This window comes from Pimephales promelas, chromosome 6, assembly GCF_988280905.1.
Source record: "Pimephales promelas chromosome 6, fPimPro1.hap1.1, whole genome shotgun sequence".
NCBI lineage: Eukaryota > Metazoa > Chordata > Actinopteri > Cypriniformes > Leuciscidae > Pimephales > Pimephales promelas.
This window is the reverse complement of record NC_142774.1, coordinates 30,634,312-30,655,680: the sequence shown is the minus strand read 5'-3', so window position 1 is coordinate 30,655,680 and position 21,369 is coordinate 30,634,312. Positions and strand designations below refer to the sequence as shown.

General features: G+C 36.0%; 1 protein-coding gene across 5 annotated transcripts in view; it reads right to left on the bottom strand.

The window, feature by feature from the left end:
- Positions 1 to 19,608: 19,608 nt before the first annotated feature.
- The window catches only part of tbc1d1 (TBC1 (tre-2/USP6, BUB2, cdc16) domain family, member 1), a 76,049-nt gene continuing 74,288 nt past the window's right edge, over positions 19,609 to 21,369 (bottom strand). For all 5 annotated transcript variants that reach the window (XM_089132380.1, XM_039691728.2, XM_039691745.2 and 2 more), the window contains one exon: positions 19,609 to 21,204. In XM_089132380.1, coding sequence (XP_088988506.1) covers positions 20,992 to 21,204 — 213 coding nt within the window. In that variant the 3' untranslated portion in view covers positions 19,609 to 20,991. The remainder of the gene's footprint in view (positions 21,205 to 21,369) is intronic.

Sequence of the window (21,369 nt, the reverse complement as noted above, 5' to 3'; positions counted from 1 at the left end):
GTGTGTGTGCCTGCCTGCCTCTCCCTCTCCGCCCTTTCCTTCCTTCTCTGTTTGTCTCTCTCTATCTCTCTTCTTTCCCTTCCTGACAAGACACGCCTCACAGAGTTTCAAAGATCTAAGAGCATGGATAAAGGTCGCATGGTTCTGGAACAATGAAAAAAAGACAAATCACTTAAATAATTTACTAATTATACACTCTTTATTATTAAATGTTTGATCATGTTAATAAAAGGTGCATAAATGCGGGGGTCATGTTTGAGTTCATTGCTCTCTCTCTCTCTCTCTCTCTCTCTCTCTCTCTCTCACACACACACACACACACACGCACACACGCACACACACATTCTGTGTATGTATACTGTAAAATACAAATATGGTGAAATATATTTACACTCATTAAGATTATTGAACCTGTCAATCAAAGTTATTAAAGTTAATAATATTGGACTGGAGTTATGCCTATTCATTAGCAACAATATAGCATACTGCATACCTGATGACGCCAATGCATAAACCCAACCTGTGTCTATTTACCCGTAATAATAAAGCAAACATTTCAGATTACCAGACCTTTGCAAGAATTACTCTCGCCCCAACACTTTCACCTTCTCACCCACCCACATCTCTCTATCTCTTTTTCGCAAACACCTGCAATACCAATACTGCACAACTGTGAATTTATTTTCTTTTGACAGTTAGGGGTGTGGAAGTGGAACTGGCAAAACTCCAAGCACACAAGTTTGTTTGTACACATAGCAATTTATTGTTGTATAGAGGGTGTGAAATGTGTGTGTGTGTGGGTGTGTGTGTGCGTGTGTGTGTGTGTGTGTGTGTGCGCGCGGCCTGGTAGACGTTATGGGGACAAAATGTTCCCATACCATAATATCCAAGTAGTGGTTCTTGTGAGGAAATTCTTTGGTCCCAAATGAGGAAAACAGCTTATAAATCATACATGATGTTTTTTGAAAAATTTAAAAATGCAGAAAGTTTTCTGTGATGGGTTATACTGTATTATAAGTTATACTGTAAAGTTTGTACAGTATAAATATCATTTTGTCTACGGAAAGTCCCCATAAAACATGAAAACGCAATAGCAATAGAAACAATGGCAGATGACGTCATTTTACTTTGTAAACACCTTGCCCAAAAGATTTACAGGTCTGACAAGTTGGGCAAAAATCTGTAATAGAAAAGATGCTCTGGAAACTCTGTGCTTTCATCTGGTTTACACTATCAAAAAAAATGTTATAAAGTAAAAGTTAAACAATCTTGAAATAAGTTAGCTGATACTTTACAACTTCTGTGAGCCCAAAATAGAATGCTATTTTTCGACTGTTATTTTAAGCATGATCTCATGAAGAATATGATGTCATCATAGACTCATTTCTTCCAGCCAATGATAATTTATCTCATGATGTCATGGAGGATGGAACATTTGCACTTATCTTATCTCATTCAGGGCCTATAAAACTGTCTTTCTCAATAGCCAATGACAATACAATAAAATGCCTTCAACAAGAAAGATTCCAATGATTTTCAATAATCAGTATTTTTTACGTAATTTTTCTGTAGTGTCAATTTACAGAGCTGTTTTATGAGGAATCGGAGGAAGCTCAGATTGTAAATGAAATCCATTAATAAATAAGTGAATATTTTGTTGAAAATTTAAAGGGATAGTTCACCCCAAAATGAAAATTCTGTCAGTAATTACTGCCCCTCATGTTGTTCCAACCCTGTAAGACGTCCGTTCATCTTCGGAACACAAATTAAGATATTTTGATGAAATCTGAGAGCTGGATCACTCCTGCACGCGTGGGCCAATAAAGCGTTGGCCAATAATGAGCCTATGTGGTGACGTACAACACAGAACTGTTGTGCCGTTACACTTCGTGAACTCACTCAGGCCCGCACGGAAGAAAATAAATAGTTGAATAAAGTCGTAATTTTTTTGCCCACAAAAAGTATTCTCGTCGCTTGATAGACTTGTGGTTGAGCCATGTAGTCACTTCACTTGGACTATTTTAAGGCAAGGCAAGGCAAGTTTATTTATATAGCAAATTTCATACACAATGGCAATTCAAAGTGCTTTACATAGAAGAAATTAAAATAATCAAAAGAAATCAGAATAATTAAGACAGTTTTGAATAAAAAATAAGAAATAATGAAAAATAAAAATTATGATAAAAATAAAATACAGTAAATTAAAACCATTTTAACAATGTCTTTAATAACTTTTCTGGGGAGGCAAGTTTCAATCCCTTAGAAGCCTATAGAGGAGTGAGCCAGCTTTCAGATTTAATCAAAAATATCTTAATTCCGAAGATGAACGAAAGTCTTGAGGGGTTGGAACAACATGAGGGTGAGTAATTATACAGACAGAATTTGCATTTTTGGGTGAACTTTAACCGATTATTTTGAAACTATTTGAACATATAGACATATCTCAACACACAAGCATCCACATGTACATACATGTTTTGCATTTACAGTATGAAAGCAACCCCCCACATTATTTTCTCTGTAAAACATGCACACAGTGGAATGTTCTGTTGAAACTTACAAAACCCCCAAGGCTGAGATGATGTTGTAAAAAAAAAAAAGAAAAGAAAATGAGATGGTGATAAAAAATAAAAAGCAAATATTTGAAACGTAACTAAGAAAGTAAACAGTGCAGTTTTTACTTGTATTATTATTATTGCTGTTCTTTGTTTGATTTTTAACAGTCAGGTCAAATTTATTACAATACATGCACATTGTTTCAAAGAGCTTTATAGAAAGTCCTTGACTGGATTTGTTTAAACATTATAGATTTTTAATTAGAAAGGGAAAAAGTAGAAATTGATGAATTGTTGACACTAAAATGAATAGATTCGAAACAACACACTAACAATCAATGGAAAGTTCCACAATGTACATACAGCCAATGAATGTTTACATGGATTCTTATGTAATTTACGAAGACCACAAGTGATTGGAGAAAATACGGATATCAGTTGAATAAACAATTGTCTCACAGAACAATGGGCAAAGATTATTTGGCAGTGATGCTTGGTTAAGGGAAATGTTTTTCTTCTTTTGGTTCTCCGCTGTAAGCAATGCAAGATTCACTTTATGCTCAACAAGTTTCTGTATTCTTCTGCACATTCTTAGTGCTGGCAAAAACTATCACTTACTTTCACAGAGCAAGAAAGTTTGAAGAATAATATCTGAATGCATCATTTTAAATATCATATGACTCAAATAGATGTCAAAAAGTGTTTCCCATGAGGAAAACAGCGTATAAATAATACTAAGTGATGTTTTTTTTTTGAAAATGCAGAAAGTTTTCTGAGATGGTTATAATACAGTATACAAATCATCATGTCAATAGAAAGTCCCCATAAAACATGAAACTCAAAATGTGTGTGTGGTAAGTCTGCACCTCTAGAATCAACCCCTTTACAGTGACTTGATAGTCACATGGTAACATGGTTTATTAAAATGATGAATTGCAAACATGGTGGCAAAGTGATGCCCCCATGAGAGAAAGCCATTGTTTAGAGTTTGTTTATAAACCCTGGCATGAAACTTAATCTTGCCTCTACATTTTAATTTGCCAGCAGTGAGAATTTATGAGAATCATTAACAAAATGCTTTCAGTTGTCCTCATTTAATTCAGAGATTCAGATCAGTGTGTGAGAATTATATATATATATATATATACATTATATTTTCTGACAGTTTCTGTGTTTCAGCAAACACAAGTGCTTTACACTGTCATCCTGGATTAACATGTTATGCAAGTATTCGATAAATTCTGCTGAACTTCTTAACTTTCGATTCACTGGTTCTTCTTGGAATAAATACATCTTCAGAGGGTCGCTCTTGGCAAAATGCAGGTGAAAAGGTTATGTCTGTCACATGCAAGTACATACGCAAAAGGTTAAACATGCCGTTATTGACAAAGTGAGCATTGGGAATGACAGCTGAAATGTATTACGTTGAGATATTTCACAAAGACAGCTCTGATTTCATGTATATTGCTACACATGGCCAAGACCTGACTAAAACCCATCCCTTAAGCAATACTTACCCTTTAAAAGGTTATTGAAGACAGCTATGATAAAGCCTGGACCACACCCAAAACCGTTTCTGGAGAATAAGAACCTCCTGGGAAGAGAAGTGGAGGACTTAGTCAATCTCATGTCAATTGCCTCTGTAAACATGAGCTCCTGCTTAACATATTTGAGGATTGCCAGACAAAACACATTGAAATTGATTTGTCACTCAACGTACAGAGATGAAAAGGCATGAGTCATTCCATGAAACCAAATCAACCATCAACAGCAAAATATGCTTCGATGGAATTGTTTAGATTAATCACATTTATATAAAAAAAAGATTCATTTTAATTAGAACAGGATGATTTATCTCTCTAACCGACTCCTTATTCATCTCAAAATAATAGTGAACTTTCACTTTAAATTCTATAATCAATAAGTGACATCAATTGCAACGCATTCTCACCCCAAGGCGTCACCTTTGACCATGCTTCCATATTTGACGTTTTAGGCGCCCTTTAGCGTCACTTACATGACGCGATCCTACGGCGTCATCTAACTGACGCTAAAGGAAAGCGTCAGTTAGAGGACGCGGTTAGGTTTAGGTGTGGGGTGGGGGTAGGGTACACGCGATCCTAGGGCGTCATCTAACTGACGCTAAAGGGCGCCTAAAGCGTCAGATATTGAAGCATGTCCAAATGTTAGGTGTTAGGTGACGCCTTGGGAGTGAGAATGGGCTGACATCAAGTTCTACCACCATTTATCACCTTTTTTATTGCAAATTTTAACAACATAAGATAAAAAGAAAGACAAACTTTCAAACAATAAACTATATAGTAATAATAAACTATATAGTAAAAATATATAGTTCAATTGTCAACTAGAAAAAAAATATATAAAGAAGCCTAATTTATCGATTGAAAATTATTTACCAGTAGATGTAAAGGATAAAAAATACAAGAAGGGCACAAAATTGAATAAAAGCATATTAAACAATATTAAACAATTTCTCCCTTAGTATTTGTTTTTTCCCCGTGTTTATGTAATTTTATTTATTATTTTTCATATGATTGACTGCTCAGTAGGTTTGACTTAGTAGAGACACATTTTTTTTTTCATCACTACACAAAAACTAGACGTTGAAACTAAGTTATTTTTCACATATTTCCTTTGTGTACTTAAAGGGGTGATGAACTGAGAAATCAAATTTTCCTTGAGCTTTTGACATCATATTATAAGAATATTCTGTAAGTTTCAGAACTGAAAACGTCCTTGTTAGTCCAATAGAAGCTTTTATTGACACCAGGCTCAGCAAACGACTCGTTTTTCAAAGTGGGGAACTATGATGTCAAAGAGGATAAAACACCACCCCTGCAGAAGAAGATCAACGCCTACTTCAACACGGCAGGTTTAGCCCCGCCCACCGATTCGCGCATTACACGCATAGCTAAATAACATAGGCCTACCTCGTGATGATAAACTGGATGAGAGTGAAACTCATTATAATATGCAAAACTGTTATCCACTCACAGCAGTGGGCGTTTACTCCCAAGTCTTCAATGTGAGACGCCCATAAAAACCGAGCGTTAAACGGTAGAAAATAGCCTATTACTTATTCATTTTGATGTTTTTTAATGTAAAAACCAAACGAACGTCATAAGTTGACCTCAGACAACAATTTAAAAAAAATAAAATAAAAATCCAGTTCATGACCCCTTTAAATATCAAAAATCAATAATATCCATAAGTAGTTTATAATTTCTACAATTAGCTCATAAACATAGGGTGCATTTTTGTACCCATATACTGTACCCATATAGTGCACAGTTAGGCTACTTGAAACTGTACCATTGTACAGTTGTCATACCTTGCTCTAAAGCTGGCAAACCATTTATTGCAAATGTAATTAACTTTTAAAAATGGCAATTGTGCAAAATGTTTTAATTCAAATTCATCCATTCCCGTTGTTTCAGTCAGATACAAAATACAACAAAAACAGAATAAAAAAAGACTACCGTTCTGTGGTCACTCACAGTCGTGGCATATGTGGCCACCAGGAGTGGGCCCACATTCTATTGTGTCTCAACCTTCCCACACTGATGACCTATTCGCACATTATGTAATGTCCATCCATGAAACAATGTCATAAAATATGTCCGTTTTTAGAGAATACTTCTGAAATGTCATAAAATTGATAATAAGATATTTATTGTGGAAGGGACATGAAGTGAACAGGTACAAAAAAAAAAAAAAAAGTTTGCCGATATCTTTGGAGTGGAGAGACGCATCATCTTTCAAATTATGTGACACCTGGTCACATAAATGTATTTTCGCAAAATGGATATAAATCCGATCTTCAATTCCAGCGCTATATTTAATGGAGGTCATGTCACCGAAAGCAACAGATATGAGCTGCATTTTATTGATCATCAGCTAATTTCAGAATCAAAGACCACAATAAGACAGAGTGGCAATTGCTAGCCCTGGTAAGATCATTTTGTTTCTTTATTGTGTTAAAAGGCACAATATGGGTTGTTGTTTTTTGCCACAAGAGGGCCCAGTTTCCAACAATAACAAAGGCGTAGGTTGATGACACAGTGATTGAGCTGAATAATGGGACTTGCTGTCAAGCTGATGGATCTAATAATGTTTATGGATGAGTGCAAACTATGACGGCAAATCAATGCCTAAAGCAACCGAGCGCACATCTGATGCTGGCACGCGTGGTAAATGACATCTGCGAGAGGAAAACAGGTCTACACATGACGAAACGGGAACTCGCAAGCTCATTCAAACCCTGCGCGCGCATGACATCTCCTCTGCAAGTCCTCGCGCATGCATGATCATTCCCCACGCTTTTGCGCTTATCACTTTTATTTTTGGCAGTCGAGGGGCAGGACTTACTGGTTTAATAATAACCTCAAATGTCATTGGTTATTCCCCCTTTTCCTGAAGTCAGTTGTGATTGGACGCCTGTCCAATTAGGCTATATGCATGCATAAGTTACACATTTGACGCAAGGCTGCTCTTCAGTTTCCGGTTGGGGAGATTTAAAGCAGAGGAAACCCGAGGAAAACGGGATTATGGCTTCAAAATTCACTGTCGTGTTTATATACATAATATATATATATATATATATATATATATATGCATGCTAGATATGTTGAAGTGTTGCATGCCAGTCAAGGCACCTAGATGACACTTTAGGGCTCTGTTTAAAGGGTAATTCCACTGGCACTGGTGGAGACATGAATATGTATTGCAAGTGGGTCATATATGTAGTAGAATAGTATCGTAAACTTATATTTGGGTACTTCTAGGCTGATAAAAGGCAGAAAATGACTTTTTAGTGCTTGTCTATTGAAGACAACAATCCCCATAGTGCATTATGCTCAGCTCCGCCGGCCACTCCCACTACTCTGCTCATCAATGTAGACTAGAGTTGAGCTCCAACAAAGTCCTTTTAGGACCTCCTTATATAAATTGTCGCTGACTCCACTCTACACCACCGCCTGCAAATCATTTCACACAATGAAATCAGGTAAAGGACAACAATATAGCAAATATGAGGACGTATATGTGGTAAGTGTAATGGGTCCGGTAGATAGATAGGGAGCGCACAAGATGTGACAATCCGCGCCGAAGAGAGGGCCTCTACACAAGGCGCAGGTGTCTTGAGGCATTTGAAACAAAAAAATGGGGTCTTATATAGAAACCACACCCATACTGGGAGGCTTTGACTCAATCTGGCGAGAAGTGACCTGATTGGTTTGTGCATCTTAGGCGTTCGTGCAGTTGCCGTTTTAAAAAATGTGGCTTCAATATTCTCGAGAAAATGAGTTTTCCCATAGCGTAAGCTGACTTACGCAATACGAGAGACCTCGGCTTTTGAAGGTCTGAAAGGCCACATGAAGTGACCAGGTGTGAACAGGCCCGATGAGAATTGCTAATATGCATGTGCGGAGCAAAAATCACGGCTCAGTCTTCCTGTGCATGTCAGTTGTTTAATGTGTTTCAACTGTACACGTGTACTCATTCACATTTATTTAGGTTGGGTGTGTCTTTCAAAGAGGATGATCAAGTAAATTCCAAACCTGGGTTTAGCATAATGTTTAAGGTATTACATTGTTGTCCATAGACATAATGATATTTATAGAAACAGTATGTTCTATCCCCAACCCTAAGCATCCCATCATGGAAGATTTTCAGAATTTTTAAATTTAATATGATTTATAAGCTGTTTTTCTCATGGGGATCAAAAAATGTCCCAAGAATTTCAAGAAGTTAAGATATTGCCATCTTGTGGGGACATGTTGTCCCCCTAATGTTCACCAGGACCACACACACACATACTTGCTTGACTTTCCATAGATTATTTTTTTTTATACAGAAATAAGCAATTTTTCTAAGCAATCTCCTAAACATAAACTCACAGAAATCTTTTGCCATTTTGAATAAAAAAAAACCAAAAAAAAAAAAAAACACTATTTGGCATATTTTAAGCCATTTCCGAGAACACAAGTTCCATAATCAGTTGTGTGTCAGCTTAACTGATAGCCTGAAGGACCTGTCATAACATTTAGTGTGTCGTTATCATGCGTGTACTGTGTAATATTTGACTTCATCTTCTCCAAAATATTTTCCCTCCAAACTATTTTGCAGTAAATTTAGTTTTATATTTACAATTTCTATGACTAATCTTGTTTTATATTTAGAATTTCTATGTGTATTCTTTGAAAAACATACTTTGGCGATATAGAGACATGCAAAAACAAAGAAAAAAAAAATGAATTAATTAGACCAGCGAGGAAGATGGATGTCAAGTTGACAAGAGAACGTCTTGACAGGAATGGGCTAATCACCATGGTGATTGATGTGATATAAACAGACACTAAAAAAGGTGCGACTTCCAGAGAAAGTATAATAGGCTGTTTATGTGTGTGTGTGTGTGTGTGTGTGTGTGTGTGTGTGTGTGTTTTAGGGAGAGACATAATCAAAGATTTTTGACTGTATGGTTAAAACATTGTCTTTATGTCATAGTTGCATTGAAAAGTTGTTGCATCAAACATGTTTTGAAAGAGATTTTTCAATACTTAAGTACTTAAGTAGAATTTCAATACTTGCGTGTAATTACATCTTTAATTCATTTCTGCAAATACATATATAAATACCCTTCCCTTACAACTTAAATCTATACCCACCTACCTTTAACCCTGTTTGAACATGCTCCCGTCCCTGACGGGCAAAGAAAGTAGGCTATCTTCTGGGAAAGCAATCATTCCTGAGCAATGATTGGAAACCAATTAACGTTATTGGGAACTGTATATCTTCATTGTATGAACGGTATTCATTCCGCTTAAATGAACTCATCACAGTCTGCGTTTAAGCTATACATGCCATACACACTTTGGCAAGACAGACGAGAAAGATCATCATCTGGTTGCCATTGCCAATCACAAAAACAGAGCAAAAACAATAGGAAAGGGAAATAGACAGGAATTGTGAGTCTTGTTGGCAGTTACCCAAAAATTTAAAATGTGGTTCCTGTGGTAAAAATGTGGTCACCTTGGATTAGTCATAATATGCAAATTAAGTTACAGATTCCAATTATAACAAGCATGCTGATTTCCAAAAGCAGATTATGCCAGTTGTACTATAAATACGGGCACATGCCTGCATTCTTTAGAATTTTGAATAGTATAAGCACCTCGTTTGGAATATCCACTACTGATGGTTTTATTATTCAACTCATTTCTGGTTGAGTGAATCCTTCAGTTGACTCAAGGCATGAAGGTTACTATGGGCACAAATGTGTTCACTAAACATAGTGAATCAGTTGATTCAGGGAGGTCTCAGATTGATTGCTAATGGAAAAAAGTGATCTTTCTTTCACTTCAACAATAATAAAAAGCCAGCAATAAGGAAAAACAAAATAGAATTTCCTAATTGCGTGTGTGCGTACATCTACTTAATAAAGGTACAATGGTGGCTCATCCAGAATGAAATAACATACAATTCATTTAATTTAATTCATTTTCACATTAATTTATATAGGACTTTTCACAATTTTGTTTCAAAGCAGCTTTACAGAAAACTACATTTAAATTGCATTACTTTTTAAAGTAATCTGTTATCAGAGATGACTGTAATGTCAGAAATGTACATTCTATAATACAAATCCTGCAGTTAAGCTAACATCATTTATTGATTAAGACATCTCATTAAAGGAGTTCTTCACTTTTGAAAAAAACTTTTGCTGATAATTTACTCACTTCCATGTCATCCAATATGTCCATGTCTTTCTTTCTTCAGTCGAAAAGAAATTAAGGTTTTTGATGGAAAAATTCCAGCATTTTCTCCATATAATGGACTTCAGTGGGAACCAAACAGTTCAAGGTCCAAAAGACACTTTCAGTGCAAACTGCAAACTGTTCAAAGGGCTTTAAACGATTCCAGACGATGAATAAGGGTCTTATCAAGCGAAACGATTGCTCATTTAATAAATTATTAACAAAGTTTAAGTTTTATAAGCTCAAATGTTGGCCTTGCTCTGTACTGCGATGCACGTTCGTGACTCTCCTATTCGAACTTGTTCATCAAAATGAACGAATCATTTTCCAAGTGAATTTGTTTGTTTCGGTCGTTGAATGAACCAAATGACTCGGAAAAAGATTGTTTTTGAACCAAATGAGTCGTTGCAGTTTGTACTGAAAGTGTCTTTTGGACCTTGAACCGTTTGGTTCCCACTGAAGTGCGTTATATGGAGAAAAATGCTGGAATGTTTTCATCAAAAACCTTAATTTCTTTTCGACTGAAGAAAGAAAGACATGGACATCTTGGATGACATTGGGGTGAGTAAATTATCAGCAAAAGTTTTTTTCAAAAATGAACTACTCCTTTAAAGCAGCTGTGATCTTAATGGTTGCAATGTAAAATTTGGCAGTTGTGTTTGTTGATTCAGAGTTGGCGTCATCTCTTCACAGGTCTTGGGTCATCTAATGTCTTTCTAAAAGGCTGGATCCAAACTGGAGCCTACGTAATCTTGGATGCCCAACCCGAGGTAGAAACAGAAAGCAAAGAATTGGCGTGCTGTTCAAAACATTCAAGCAATAGATCTTCATTCGCAATTGGAGTGCAAGGTTATGAGATGCTTTATGAGATGCGTGGCTAAAGAGGTGTGTCTTTAGTCTAGATTTAAACTGGGAGAGTGTCTAAGCCTCAAATATTATCCAGAAGGCTATTCCAGAGTTTAGGAGCCAACTGTGAAAACACTCTCCCTCCTTTAGTGGACTTAGATGTCCTACAACCAAGAGTCCAGAGTTTTGAGACCTTAAAGTGATAGAATATTTTGTCATCATTTACTCACCCTCATGTTATACTCACCTGTACAAGTTTCTGTCTTCTGGTGAACGCAAAAGAGGATATATTCAAGAATGTTGGTAATCAAACGGACACTTGACAGTAGGCTAGTCATTGACTTCCATGTGTAGGAAAAAATACTTATGGCTATCGTCAACTGCCTGGTTACCAACATTCTGTAAAATATCTTCTTTTGTGATCAACAGAAGAAAGAAACTCATACTAGTTTGGAACTACATGAGGGTGAGTAAATGATGACAGTTTTGGTTGAACTATATCCCAGAGTGTACTGGATTGTAGCTTTATCTAGTGCTTTATTGGCCAGTAGCAATACTTTGTAAACAATAACTTAATAGGTAACCAGTTTAGAGATCAAATTGGAGTTATATGGTGCTATTTTCTTGCTGTGCATGTTTTAGGAATTGTTTGGAGGAAGAAAATGCCTCTCATGTCTTTACAGGTTCTGTTACTTTCCAGGTGCAACTCCACCCATCTACCTAATTTGTATATAAGAGAAGAAAATATATGGCGTCATGCAGAAACTTCGAAAATAGCCGTTACAGGAACAGACATCTGTCCAAGACAGGTAATTTGTTTCCTTTTACACTTGCCTGTCATTTATCTTATCTGTGTTATGTGCTTAAAGGCTTATTCATTACTCGGTCTTAACAAAACACAATGTAGGTTTATATATATATATATATATATATATATATATACTGTATATACACATACATACACACACACACACACACACACACATATATATATATATATATATATATATATACACACACATACATACACACACACACATACATACATATATATATATATACACACACACATACATACATACATATATATATATATATACACACACACACACACACACATACATATATATATATATATATATATATATATACACACACACACACACACACACACACACATACATATATATATATATATATATATATATATATATATATATATATATAAAAATCACAGCCAGTATCGATCTGTTCTAGTTTCAGGATTTTCATGGTTGTATAACTTGGGAGAAGAAATTCTACATTCCGGAAACAAAGATTTAAAAAAAAAAAAAAAAAAGGTATTTAAAAACTTTCCTATAAAAGTTTGACTTCAATAGAGTTCTTCTCGGAGTCGGTTTCAGATTCTGCTTTGCTGAGTGAGTCATATCATAGTCACTCAGTTTAGCTGGCTCAACCGAGAGCAAGGCTGTATATGTGTCAATGTTAATTGTGGGAATTAATTAGGTCTCTGTTAACAAACTCATCACTCTGAAAAAATATCACATAAATCACAAATGACACAAATCACACATTAAAACCAACATAATGGTACAGTACAAAGACATTTTTTTATTGAAGGTGTCAATCTGTAATTGTTGCAAAACATTATTTTGAAATAGTGAAAGGTTTAGGTGATGCAAAAACATTTATTTATGAAGCAGCAAAAAATCAAAACAATATACCATTCAAAAATATTAAATCATATAATTGAATATATACACACACACGATATATATATATATATATATATATATATATATATATATATATATATATATACACTATAGACCATTTTGCAAGATGTAAACAACACTGGTCCAGAAGCACTTCCTGTTTCAGTTTGTAGCTGTTTTCTTTATTTCACACGTAAAGAAACCATGTTAAAGATGTTTAACTTTTTGATTCAGTTTTACATGTTCTGTTGGTTGTATTTTATCCCAGCTTTTATGTAGTGTTAAAAAACTGAAACAGAAAGTGCTTCTGGACCAGTGTTGTTTACATCTTGTGAAATGGCCTATAGATATATATATATATATATATATGTGTGTGTGTGTGTGTGCGTGTGTGTGTGTAAATTTCCCTCAGAACTACTTTTGTCAGATGAGGTTTAGAAACGTTTATCCTGATCAAAACCCATATGCAAAGCAATTTTATTATGAATAGAAAGGAATCAAATGAAACTTGATTAACAGTCTCTGCTGTGACACCACACCCTGATATATTTGCATGAACTAGGTGTGGTTCTTCATGACATGGAATACAGCAGGTCATTAAGGCTAACAAACTATAGCGATGTACACTAACTAGTTCTGAACACATTCCATACAACTCCCACAATCGAAAGAAGACATCTGCCTGTGCTCGTTTTACGTTTTACTTGCACTTTCAGTTTTTGTGACAGTGTAAGCTCTAAACAAAAAGATGACTTAAATAAGCTTTTAAGAATTAACAACCTATACATCGAGGGAAATGATGTATGAGGCGTTTCAAGGAGCATGTATAGTAGTGATGAAATTTCATATGTCTTTTGCCAGGAACCTTTTGCATCAGTGTTGCAGTAGAAACAACAGATAATCATGGGGTTGGAACCAATGCACATTGCATTGCATCAGACACAGGAGAATAGAAAAAAATTGAAGGAAAGGGAGAAAGAAAAGGGAGGGATGGGTCACCAAATGGGTCATTTGCCACATTTTCGGATGTGACCTCAATGTCCTGAACCGCCATACAGTGTTTTTCACTAAAGGGCCTTCTCAGGATAGGCTGAAATAAGACCAGGGAGGTTTGGGTGTGTCTCTAAGAGCAAAGTTGGTGTGTGTGTGTGTTTTCAGATGCTGTCCTGGGCTACATTTCCTCTGTGCACATGAAGCTTATAGGCAGGGCAGATTGTTTCCTGACCACCCCATATGAGTGTACGTGTTTCTCAGCAAGTGCTCGGACCCTAAGATAAACTCATCTAGTAGTTTTTACACTTTTAATGCATTTATTTTAAGCAGAAAACGAAAGATAGTTAGTGGTGCTTGCTAGAAGGCATGCTTTTCTATTACTATCCTCTTTAAACAAGCCTTTTACATTCTTTTTTAAATGCACCCTAAATTATAAAGATTAAATATCACTGTATACCCCATCAAATCAACCAAGTATGATAAAATATTAAATGTATACCAGTAATATATTATGTAGAAAAACCCACTTATATACTATGTAAAAAATATGATGTGATATTTCGAATTCAAAATCTAGAAGTGTACCGGCCCACTTCGAGCACAGCCCATCACCTGAGTCTTGGTAACACTTTATTTTACATTGTCATTGTTACATATGTTACTTGTAGTTACTAGTAATAACTATACTTCCATGCAACCAACCCCAAACCAAACTTTATCCTGAATATTACACAGTTTTTAAAGGGATAGTTCACGTTGAAATACATTTTTGAGATGTTTCAGCTTACCTCAAGGGCATCCAAGGTGTCTTTGTTTCCACAGTATTTTCAATTTTGACATTTTTCGGTCAAACCGTTCTTGTCTGTCAGTCATATAATGCAGGTTTAGAGGGTCCACCTTAAAGAGTATCCACAGAGAAGTCCAAATTAAAAATGATTAAATGACTCGTAAATGTAAGTACACATTGATGGCCTAAGACACGAAACGAGCGGTTTGTGTGAGAAAATGAACAGTATTTATATCGTTTTTACCTCGTGTAACCACAGCCACGTCCAACTGATCTGAAGGCATGCGCCGGAAGTGATCGCTTGCGTCTACGTCACTCATTGTTTACACAGAGATTTCGGAAGTTTTACCTTTCACTGTGATAAACATATTTAGATATACAGGAAATCGCAATGGAAGACGATTTCGATATATCTACTGTAAATATGTTTAGTGAAAGGCAAAAAACGAAATCTCTGAAGCAATCACTTCCGATCACTTGCCTTCAGATCAGTTGGACATGGCTGTGGTTACACGAGGTAAAATCGATATAAATACTGTTCGTTTTCGAAACTATCCCTTTAAATGTATAATTGCAGTGTAACAAAGACATCTTAAAATAAAGTGTATGCGAAATCTTACGCGCCCATAGTAACTGTTGATAGGCTGTGCCGTTCCTGACTGCTTACAGACAGTGCGGTGTGAGTGAAGCACGACGGATGTGTGGCAAAACCACAAGTTGGCAAAAACTACAAATCACTATTGTTGCCAAGTGGAAGAATAGGTGAGAAAGGTATGCGTGAATGAAAGGTGACAAGGAAGCAGGACAATGGAACGGTGGTTTCACCAACAACTATTTCAACGCCTCTTTTGTGAAAAGATGTGTCGATAAAAACAACAGAGATAGATTTAAGTGAAATTAAAGATGGGTGAGAAAATGAGTGGGAGTGAGTGATAGTGCATTATAGATGGTTAAACCGAGCTTAACCGGCACTTACCTGGAATATTTGGGCACTATAGGCAAACTCACTCACTCAGTTCACTTGACGTACACAGATCGGGAAACGTGACAGCTGAGGAACAGGCTCTACAGCAGTTGATCAAAGAAAGTCTTTGTTAACAAAGATTGTGAAAAACAAAGTTATTGTTACACTTATTTTTACACACAAAAGGTTAGTAAAGTCATAAATCAATTCATAAAACAGCCCAGATAAGTAGCTTCCTCACTTTAGGCAGAAGTTGCCTATCTAAACACCAAGCTGTTATTAAGTAATATGTGTCTGTGTGTGTGTGCTGTCGTTTGACTTTGATCATTGGTTTTGGAAGTTGTGGGCGATTACACATCACACAGATTCCACTGATTCCAGGGCTTAAGTTAAAACACACTGTATTTGCTCGTGGTTTAAGAAATGTTTGATGAGAACTGATGATTGTTGTGTAGCAGTTAGGCAATCAATAAGACCAACACATGGCGACAGCATTCACATCCAAAACAAACACATGATAAAAGTACTTTCTTCAATATGGTTTTAAGTTATTAATAACAGGATTCAGAAATTTATTTTGGCTCAGGACTCAAATAAGAGCCGATATACTATATTTGTTAAATCTACCAATTTATCTGATGTCTAAAGTCATAAGTCATATATGATAAATCTGTATACATTTCTATTATACAGATTTAATTTTTAATTTCAATTAAACACATGAACATATATCCAGAAACAAGCACACTCAATGATCACTCAATTAAAATTATTCAACCCCCCGGAGACAAATAATTTTCAAATGTAAGCATTTCTAAAGATAGGGTTTTTTTTTTTTTTAGTTTTTAATTGATTCAATAACGGTTTAATGGCGAAAAAATGTCAATATATAATGAATTATTTGTTTTATATATATATATATATTTATATAATGCTTTTGAGTTAAAGGATTTTTTAATGTAATACCGCTGTCATTATTATTCAACACTGCTGTTTTTATGTCACTTATTTGTATGGTATGGCACAAAATTGTGTTTACAATTAAGCCTTTGGAAACTCTATATCAAAACTGAATTTACTTATGCTATTACAATTGCATAATTTTAGTCCATGAATGTGGTAAAGTTGAGTAGCAAATTGTAAAAAAAAAAAAAAAGCTCTCATAAAAGCTTTTGAGAACAAATTGTTGTATTTCATTATAAAGTCTATGGTCACACAAAGTCTATTTCCTTTAAGGGATAGTTCACCCAAAAATGAAAATTCTGTCAGTGTTTTCTCACTTCTCATGTTGTTCCAACCCCGTAAGACCTTTGTTTATCTTCGGAACACAAATTAAGATATTTTTGATGAAATCTGAGAGCTGGATCACTCCTCCATACTAGACCATAGGCTTCGAAAAGTTATTAAAGGGTTAGTTCACCCAAAAATGAAAATTAAGAACGAGAACGAGACTTCCTTAGATTTCCACGACGCATGCGCGAGATTTGCGATCTGAAGTAGTGTAAGCTGGCGTAAGCAGATCGCAGTTCTCGCGCATGCGTCGTGGAAATCTAAGGAAGTCTCGTTCTGGCCTACAAGGAAGAAAAGAAATAGTCGAATAAACTCGTTATTTTTGTTTGTTTTTTCGCACAAAAAGTATTCGCGTCGCTTGATAAACATATAGTTGAGCCACGGTAGTCACTTGGGATATTTAAACATTTTCTTCATTGACTTTCTGGGCCGTCAAGAGGCAGTCCTTTAGGAGCCAATGTGGTAGTTATACAGCTCTCAAATTTAATCAAAAATATCTTCATTTGTGTTCCGAAGACGAACGAAGGTCTTACGGGGTTGGTACAGCATGGGGGTGAGTAATTAATGACTTAATTTTCATTTTTGGGTGAACTAACCCTTTAAGATATTAAGATCACTCCTGTATACTAGTCCATAGGCTTCTTGAGGGAATGACTTGCTGGCCTCGAAAAGTCATTAAAGACATCGTTAAAATAGTCCAAGTGACTACAGGGACTCAATCTTAAGTTTATCAAACGAAGAGAACACTTTTTGTGTCCGCAAAAACAACGACTTTATTTCAACTATTCGTTTATTTCTCCCTCTGCCTCGAGTCAGGTTACTAGTTTAATAGCGTAAGCTTCTGTTATTGTACGTCACACGCATCACACACGACCAGCGTCGGCCAATAGTGAGCCTATGTGTGACGTAGCTCTATGCTATCACACTACGTTAACTGACTACAGGCCCATAGAGAAGGAAGTGAATAGTTGAAATAAAGTCGTTATTTTTGTTTGTTTTTGCGCACAAAAAGTTTTCTCGTCGTTTGATAAAGTTAAAATTGAGTCACTGTAGTCACTTGGAGTATTTTAACGATGTCTTTAATGACTTTTCGATACCAGCAAGAGTCATTCCCTCAAGAAGCCTATGGACTAGTATGCAGGAGCGATCTTAATATCTTAAATATCTTAATTTGTGTTCCGAAGATGAACGAAGGTCTTACCGGGTTGGAAAAACATGAGGGTGAGTAAATACTGACAGAATTTTCATTTTTGGGTGAACTAACCCTTTAAAGACATCGTTAAAATTGTCCAAGTGACTACAGAGGCTCAATCTTAACTTTAAGATTGAGCCACTGTAGTCACTTGGACAATTTTAACGATGTCTTTGATAACTTTTCGAAGCCGGCAAGTTTCAATCCCTCAAGAAGCCTATGGACTAGTATGGAGGAGTGATCCAGCTCTCAGATTTCATCAAAAATATCTTAATTCATGTTCCGAAGATTGGGTTGGAAAAAAACATGAGGGTGAGTAACTTTTTTTTTGGGTGAACTATCCCTTTAACACTAAATGTGCCCAGAGACACAGCCGGCAGCCTTATTCATAAGTTTAAAATGAGTTGAATCAGAAAACCTTTCAGGGGTTGAAAGCACAATATGATTAATGATTATGACCAAACTGGAGCAGAAGAACACCATCTCCATGGTCAAACATTAGTCTTGTTATTGCAGATAGTGGAAATCTCGACTCTAGCAGGAAATCATGAATTATTTAAAGTATCAAGGTGATGTTTTCAGTGCAGAGACTGAAGCTTGGTGATCATTGGATGGACAGCCATCCCAAAGTATAAATCCAAATCTACAGAAGCTTGGATCAAAGATCAGTCGTACAATGTTCTTGAGTGGCCTTCAGATTTAAATGTGATTATAAATATTTCTTGGAATTTGAAGAAAGCAGTGGTAACATGAAACCAACGATTATCAGTGACCTGGAAGCTTTTTGAAGTGAGGAATGGGGCAAGACTACAGCAGAGAGGTGACCGAAACGTCTAAGCTCTCTAAGGTAGAATTTATTGGAGGTTATAAAGAATAAAAGATTCTGGACAAAATTTACTTTTTGGGTGTTGAATAATTTTATACATGAATACTTAGAACCAATTAGAATTCTTTCATCAACTTTACATTCTCAGAATCACACAAATTTGTATGAATAAACTTTTTATAATAGTAGTTAATAATGCTTTATAATAGATTCTTTTGTTTAATTGTTTTCATAAAGTTTTGTTCTCTGCAGCAAAATGTCTATATATTTATATATATACACACACACACACACACATACAAACATAATGTACACAAACTCACCTCTTCAAGTGTCTAACAGGCATTTAAAGAAAAGGCAGCTTAGCAGGAACTGCAAACGTGACCTCACTTTAATAAGCCGAAGTATGTGGAGAATTTATTTTAGAGAAAAGTATCCACAGATGATTTTCTGAAGAAATCTATCTCAGTCTTCACTGTAGATCTTTAAAACCAGGTGCAATGTTGTTAAATGAAATAACACAACAAAACATCCTTCAACAAAGTATTACATGGAATTGCTCTTTGGAGCGAAACACACACACGCACACACTCACACAAGCACACACACACACAACCGTAATGAAACCAACGCTGTATATCCACAAATCAACGCAACCCACATCAAACAATTTAAAATGTATTTAATGCATATAATAAGAATAATACTCTCAATAAAAACCAATAAAAATAAAGCACTTCATCAAGAATGATGTTTTAACAGTGTCCCTGTCTTTCCAACACCGAGAAAAACAAATGGAATTCTCCAGAAAAGCACAAGAGGTCAAAGGGTAAGGGCATATTGTCACGCGAATGAATCAAGATAATGTTTTCTTTCCGCATTCACTCACAACCCTTTTCCCAAAAATATATCACGCCAAAATACAGAGGTGACAACTCGTTTAAAACAGACACTTGCGTACAGTGTGCTCAGACAAACACACTATCACAAATAAAAGCACCTGAAGTTTTTTTTTTTTGTTGAGAAAGTGTTAAAATATAATTTAGGGTCTTTGGCTTTGGATACCGTATCAACAGCTAAAAACACCATCACTGGAAACCACAAAATCCGATTATCCAAAAGACACGTAGAAATTGATAGATACCGAGTTTATATGTGAAGTTTTGCATTTCTGAGTAATAATGAAAGGGACCGTATGTTGCTTAAATTGTTTTAATCTTATTTTGGCAAATTTGTCAGTCAGGATTTTCCGTTGAGTGGGAGTGATTTCTCGGTAATCTGAGTAAATCCGCAGCATTCGATCTGAGCCTCAGATGAAAAAAAAAAGAATGAAACATTTTTCTCTGTTTATGGAAGTACATTCAGATTTTGAAGCTCCTCTTTGGTTTCTGTTAGAACAGAAGATTGTGCAGATTTAGAGTGTACTAGAGGGTTGTCTTTTTTTTAGTTTATATTGCACTGGAATATACTGGTTGATTGCCACATCCATACATGCTCACACACAAACACAAACACTCACACGAAATAAGAACGGTGCAAATATTACACAGCACAGCAAGAGTGCATTTATCCGTAGCCTTTCAGAGGGCGGTTCAGTGCTTGCAGGGGAACTGTCAATCTAATCTAATGTCTGAATGCCAATCAAATGTAGCATGGAGAGGCTTCGTTGGGGTCATTGCCGTGTTAAAAACACAGAAACGACAGCAGGGAGTGTCTATTAAAAAAATAGTGATCCAAAACCACTCTGTCCATAGAGTAAAAGTCAGTTACGAAAGCTGTAAGAAACAGAAAGAAAGGCATCTCGGCTATTCTTTTGAGCTGTTTAATGCTTTGATCGTTTAGGTTGTTTGATCAGTTCTGACGAAAAACACCGAGATAAGATCTTCAAGATCATCTCAGGTGAAGAAACCCTGAGTGCCCTGAAAACCCTTCCGCTAAGATGGCATGTTTAGAGAACGACAGAGCCAATAGGATTATGACAGATGTGATATTTACAGGAGGAGCTTGATAGCAAAACTGGTGATGACTCCGTATCCTCACTTGGACAGTTATTGGTTGTTGTTTGTGTTGGTGAGGTTGTCCTGCTCAGGAGAGGGGCTGTTTATACCCAGACTCCTGAGGAGATCTCTGAGATTGGATACAGTCTGCTGCTGCTCTGTCTGTTCCTGCTGAAGAGTCTTTACCTCCGACTGTAGCTCAGCCTCTCGATGCACCAGGCCGTCCACACGAGTCTCCAGCCATCTGATCTTAGCGTGGGCAACCTGATGGAGGACGATAATGTCAAAGTCAAACGCAATTTAATCCAAAATATTCAGGAAGAATTTTTGAAGGGAAACTATTCACACAACATCTGATGCTGAATTGAAACAGCTGAATAAATAATACTAAGTGAAAAAATATCCATTGTAATATGAAAATTCAGATGA